We start from the raw sequence: 6,106 nt of genomic DNA, 5'->3' as shown, positions 1-6,106 counted from the left end.
TTCTACTCTGAGCACTCAAAATGCATTTTACTAGAAGCCTCATTCTCCCAATAACACACAAATTCTTACAAGTGCTTTTTTCTACACCTAAGCACGCCCTGTCTAACATTTGCACACTCCAGTGGATGCACTAGATTTAAATATCATCCCCAAGAATACTTCAACATGCAGACTGGAGTAGCTGGGAATTGAACTACTGACCTTCTGATTAATAGACTGCCTGCTCTACCCCAATGTTGAGATTACTTGAGAGAAAAAATGTAGGTGGCTAATCAGAGGCAACATGTGTTGCATGTGTTTCAGTGTACTTAATGAACCTTTAAATAAGTGCAGGTGTACGTTTATAGAAAGCTACTTTGCATATTTTTGACCTTACTTGTGAATAAGGACTGCTCAGATGAACACACTTTCTTATGAATGTTTCTCATTAGGAAACTTAGTTCCTTTGATGATTTGGAGGAGGATCTTTTCTGGGCTTTTTTTCCATTACACTCATGCACGCACACACAGTCATAGTTGATTTACACACAAGAGAAGAAGGTCCGCACAATGTGACTGTAAACAGATTTATGTTCCCCAAAACATGAGTCATGAACACAAACACTCACACTGAGTGAAAGTCAGCCTCATTAGTCACCAAGTTACACTCTCCATCACTCCACTCCACCACTTCCTGCTGCACCAACACAGATGTCGCACATGAAGCTTCAGCATCCGATGTCTGGTACCATAGCAACAGAGAACAACCAATAAGGGGTGTGGGGATGGGAGGGGTGAGTGCTTTTTGGGACAGGCTTGGGTCAGTAGCATCCTTGCTTTCAGTGAAATACGAAGTCTCCAAACACAATCAGTAGCAGACTACTTGTTTATCCCCCTGAAAAATATGACCCACTTTATTTACACTTCCTTTAACACGCAGGCTCCTTTGTTGCAGTCTATATTTTAAACAAACCGATCAAAGATGAGAAAGCTTTGATTAAGTGTCCAAATCAAACAAGGTACTGCAAAGGAGACAGGGCCCAGACTAGTTTTTTTATGCTCCTCAGCGTCCAACTCACTTATTTTGCTAGCGATGGAGGAAACTCCACCCCGTCTTTGCTTTTGCTAGCGCTGTTTTTAATACTATGCAAGACTACATTAAAAAATAGATAGCAGGTTCGCGCGGATGAGTGTTCACGTCCTCGTTCGTGCTGCACGTGCCTCTGCGTCACGGCCGTCAGTTGCCTATGAGATGAACGGTGTTCCAGATCTACTGGCGTTTAGATCAACTGGCGTTGGTCGAACAGATGTGTGGCAGTCTTGCGTTTCAGGAGCTCCTACCGACAAACCAGCAAAAAAACGCCAAATGTGTCATCTGTGACACTTGTGAGGTTGTCTCAAACACACTCCGTCAGTCTTGATGCTGTTGAACAACAAAATGTTTAAAAATGTGGCGAGTTTACCTGGTGATATTCTCATGCGCGACGCGATCGCGAAAACAGCAAACAAGTAACACCACGCCGTTGTTGTTCACAGGACAGCAAGAGTAAACGATCGGGAGACCCTTGTCGTCGTTATCGTTCCACTCGCACGGTTTATTTCACCGAATTCAGCGTTTTTGCTCCACAACTAAAGCGAGCAGTTTGCTCTGTGCACCAACATGGAGTCGAGTCAACCAGCGCCACCTCTGGCCAAGTGCCACAGCCTACAGCCAGATCAACTGGTGACACACATCTGCAGCACGTTTGAATTCGTGTCATGCACATTTGTACCTTTCAATTGTGTGTTTGTGCGTCATGCAAATAAACCTTTGAAATGAATGAAATGATATCATGTATTTATTATCAGCCTACATTTGTACAAAATGCCAAATGACATACACATAGTCATAAGAATCACCATCCTGATATCAACACTTTTGCCCATAAGAAAAATGTCGTGAACAAATATATGACACACCAATATTTCACCAGTGTTGTAACTCACATGTCGCCAGCATAGTCTGCCTGTGTCTCCCCTCTGCAAACGCACATTTCAGAGTTGGATGTGATATACAGTCTGCATAAGTGTGGTCAATCCCATAACGATCCGTAAGGGGATGGCAGCTACGCTGAATGTACAGCAGTCACACAGTGATCAGCAATAAACAGTCCCCAAAACTTGCATATAATCCCCAATGTGGAGCCCATCTACTGACTACCACATAGCAGCTGGACCAGTCCCCAATGCAGGTCAGTCCACTGCTGCCACCTGTGGCCAAGTACCATAGCCTACCACTAGATCAACTTGTGACACACATCTGCACCTGCTGCTATGATCACATTGAGTAAAGGCTGAGTGGCTGCACTCACACGTGGTGCATCTAAATCTACCCACAAATATGTTGAAACATGCAATGCCAGCAATGTGGATTGTCAACACTACAAACAATCAGTAAGCAAAGACTACACGGGTCAATTCCTTCTGTGTTCATTCAACACCCGCTACATTTGTAGTCGCCTACTGCAGAGGGGAAGTCGACACACACTGTGTGGTACCACTTCCCACAGAAGGTGCATTCAATCTGCAAGGAAAAGTAGATTGTCAGTGTCATTCAGCTGGAGTCAGGCTCTTGAGTAAAGCAACTAAACATGTCACAGTGTACAGATACTGCATATTTCTGTGCAACAGTCTCATCTGTGCATCACTTGCTGTTTCCATGCGTCCTGTAGGTGCTCTAGTGTCTTTGAAGTGCAGAGGCATGCAGGTCACCTGAACTAGAATTCCACTGTTGGTGCATCAAAGTGACATGTCACCCAGTGATGTTGAAGTAACCCAGTCAAGGTGCGTCCATCTTAGGTATTGATTCTGTTATCTTACCCAGTCATCGGTTTCTGCACCTGAGCTTGCCTCACCACAGGCACGACATAGCTGGGAAATGTCATCTATAAATACATATGTCACAATGTGGATACACACATAACTGTCACAAATGGAGGTCCAAATGCCGTTTCCCGGGTATACCTGAGTTTTGGAGCAGAGAGAGCGCTAGCTCCAGTCTGAGCCTGGCAACCCCCTCCTCGTCAACAGGGAAAGATATATTGGTCCCCGAAAGTATTTGTTCTGCAAGCTGAACATTGTCTACTCATCAGAATCTGTCCATTTAGGTACAATACACCATGAGCATTGTACTGACCTTGCATACAAAGACGCCACAGGATGTTAGGTCCTGCTGTTTTGGATGGGCAACAGTTGAGCATGTCCATTTGCCGATGGCTGGACATTTCCGTCTAACCAGAGCTCTTTCAAATGTTAAAAAAAAGAAAAAACAGATGGGTACAAAAAACAAGAAAAGGAACAGGTACTGAATGTCATCCAGTGCAGCAGCCTTATGTGATCCACATGTACAAGTTAGAAATATGACTGCTGTGGTTAACATTAGCCTGTCGTGCGTACCTTGTCACATCCCTGCACCTATCGAGTTGTGCTTGTGTTGCCCCAAATGGGTCAACAAAGACAGCCCGCATTTCTTTCAGATACATTATCTTGAAAAACAAATGGAGATCATGTTAAACCTAGTAGGTTCACGTCAAATTCTGATGGTTGTGTGGCGTCTTACAATGAGTGTCCAGTGTCTGTTGTCACAGACTGCCCCAGCTGCCACGTCATAATTCAGCAGATCCAGCTACAAAGTGAAGATCGTGGCATTACATCATGAATAGTCGTGAATGAGGATGGTTACATGTCAAAGCCAACTCACCTTCCTGACACCTTTCATGGACCCCTGCCAAACTGATGTCACGAAATAGGAGTCCATAATCAATACAGCGTGTTGGCGCCCCACCAGTGTCAAATATGCATTTATGATCTAGGGGCACACACGGTACATTGTCATTCCCGTCCAATGAGGTGACCACTCATGTGGAAAACATCTACATACCTCACTTTCCAACTCTTTCCCAGGGGCCAAATCTGCAATGTTCTCCGCAAATAGCTTGTAAGGCCCAATTCTGGACCACAGCACCTTTCCCCTTTCACCAGCCCAGATTCTGGTTATTACTGTGAAGACAACATTGTCAGGAACTTGTCAGACATATCATTTGTACATTGTCTGCTTACTCACCATTTTCGGGGTCACAGCGAGACTGCACCAGTGCTGGCCCCTGGCAGGGTGGCGGTGACAGTGGGGGTGCTGATGGCCCCTGGCAGGGTGGCGGTGACAGTGGGGGTGCTGATGGCCCCTGGCAGGGTGGCGGTGACAGGTTCTCCAGCTTTGCTGGGACCCTCTCCTCAGGCTGGAAGTAGTGCGTCAGTTGGTCAACGTTGACCTTCACAGTCCGCTTGCCCTTCCCTGACACCAAGTCAGCACTTTTGCCTTCCAGCTTCACAATCCTCAAGGGTCCCAGCATATCAGCATCCAGTTTGCCACCTTTTCTCTGTTCCTGCCTCACATTTTTCCGCAAAACCATGTCTCCCACCTGGAAGCCATCCTCCTCTCCCCTTTCTGCCTTCCCCCTGCGGATCTTGTCTTGGGTGGTTTTGACATTTTTGGTTACGTCAGCGTAAACCACCTCCTGGGATTTTAGGCCCTCTTGGGTTTCCACAGTGCGTTTGAGGCTCATTCTGACAGAATGTGCTCACCCATTTTTTAATGTCACCCTCCATGCCAGGCCAGTAATAGCGTGCCATGATGGCACAGTGGGTCTTCTCCCATCCACAGTGTCCACCAAAGTGGCTGGAATGAAATTCCTCAAAAATGTCATTTGCCTCCTTGGCAGTGCAGACCACTTTTGCCAGGTTCTCCGTTCTGTTCTTCTTCTGCCTGCTTACATAGTACAGGTCTCCATCTCCATTGGGCATGTGGGGCGAGACAAGAACAAACAGACAAGAGGGAATGTTCACATTGACGCACAATGCTACACTCTGATGGTTTACATGACATTATCCATTGTACTCACCATTTATCCTGAAGGTCTCAGCTCTTCTTTTGATTGTATATCTTTCCCTGCTGGTTGATCCTTCAGGATAGCGATCGTGGAGCTTGAACTCCAGAAGCTCCCTCACAATTCTGGGATCCATTTCCCTCACCTACACCTGTCCACCTATCTACCTACTCCACTGTACCACAAACACACAGACTAACAGACACACCACACAAACCAACTAGCACACCTCAGTCACTCACTTTCAGGAGTCCACTCTCTCACAAGCTCTTCCCAACCACACTGGCTATAGTTGCCTTCTAATCACTATCTAACTGCTGTAAATTCACTGACTGCTACCACCTCACGAAACCCACAGATGTTGGTTGTACTCACTGGGCTTATATAGACTGCATATGACCACCAATTCCTTCCAGCTGTGCTGCTTAATCACCTATATTGGCTACCAGTGTTCCTAGCAAACACCACACGGTTGCCTCATGTGACTCCAGTTGCACAATTGAAATATACAGAATCACAGTAGAGACATAGGCAGCCTATTCTGACAAGGTGTGTTGTGAGCACACTGATGACATATTTCTATGTGATCTATGTGTGGAATGCATATTGTTGTTGGGTAATAACATGAACAGAAGGAGTTGTGATGTCTACAACTTCATGTATATGATGGGATTTAAATGGATACACAATTGTGTTTCATGTGGTTGCATGGTTTATGGGACAGCAAAGACAACATTGACAATTACAAATGTGTTGTGCAGGTAACATATTCAAACGTGGTGATGGGACCAGCTGCAGATGTGTGTCATACGTATATCTGGCTGGATGATGGACAGAAGGAATTGACCCGTGTAGTCTTTGCTTACTGATTGTTTGTAGTGTTGACAATCCACATTGCTGGCATTGCATGTTTCAACATATTTGTGGGTAGATTTAGATGCACCACGTGTGAGTGCAGCCACTCAGCCTTTACTCAATGTGATCATAGCAGCAGGTGCAGATGTGTGTCACAAGTTGATCTAGTGGTAGGCTATGGTACTTGGCCACAGGTGGCAGCAGTGGACTGACCTGCATTGGGGACTGGTCCAGCTGCTATGTGGTAGTCAGTAGATGGGCTCCACATTGGGGATTATATGCAAGTTTTGGGGACTGTTTATTGCTGATCACTGTGTGACTGCTGTACATTCAGCGTAGCTGCCATCCCC

At 45.8% G+C, this 6,106-nt stretch overlaps 1 protein-coding gene across 1 annotated transcript; it reads right to left on the bottom strand.

Annotated features, from left to right (window-relative positions):
- Positions 1-3,547: 3,547 nt before the first annotated feature.
- LOC308409944 (uncharacterized protein) lies at positions 3,548-4,580 on the bottom strand (the record flags this gene model as incomplete). The annotated part of the gene is made up of 4 exons (XM_080902938.1): positions 3,548-3,643; positions 3,719-3,826; positions 3,899-4,017; positions 4,082-4,580. 4 exons carry the CDS (start codon positions 4,578-4,580, stop codon positions 3,548-3,550), a joined length of 822 nt encoding a protein of 273 aa, XP_080759064.1.
- Between the last annotated feature and the right edge of the window lie 1,526 nt (positions 4,581-6,106).

This window comes from Rhamphochromis sp. 'chilingali', assembly GCF_963969265.1.
Source record: "Rhamphochromis sp. 'chilingali' genome assembly, chromosome: 14".
Taxonomy (NCBI): domain Eukaryota; kingdom Metazoa; phylum Chordata; class Actinopteri; order Cichliformes; family Cichlidae; genus Rhamphochromis; species Rhamphochromis sp. 'chilingali'.
The sequence above is the reverse complement of the archived record's forward strand: the minus strand, read 5'-3'. Positions and strand labels throughout refer to the sequence as shown.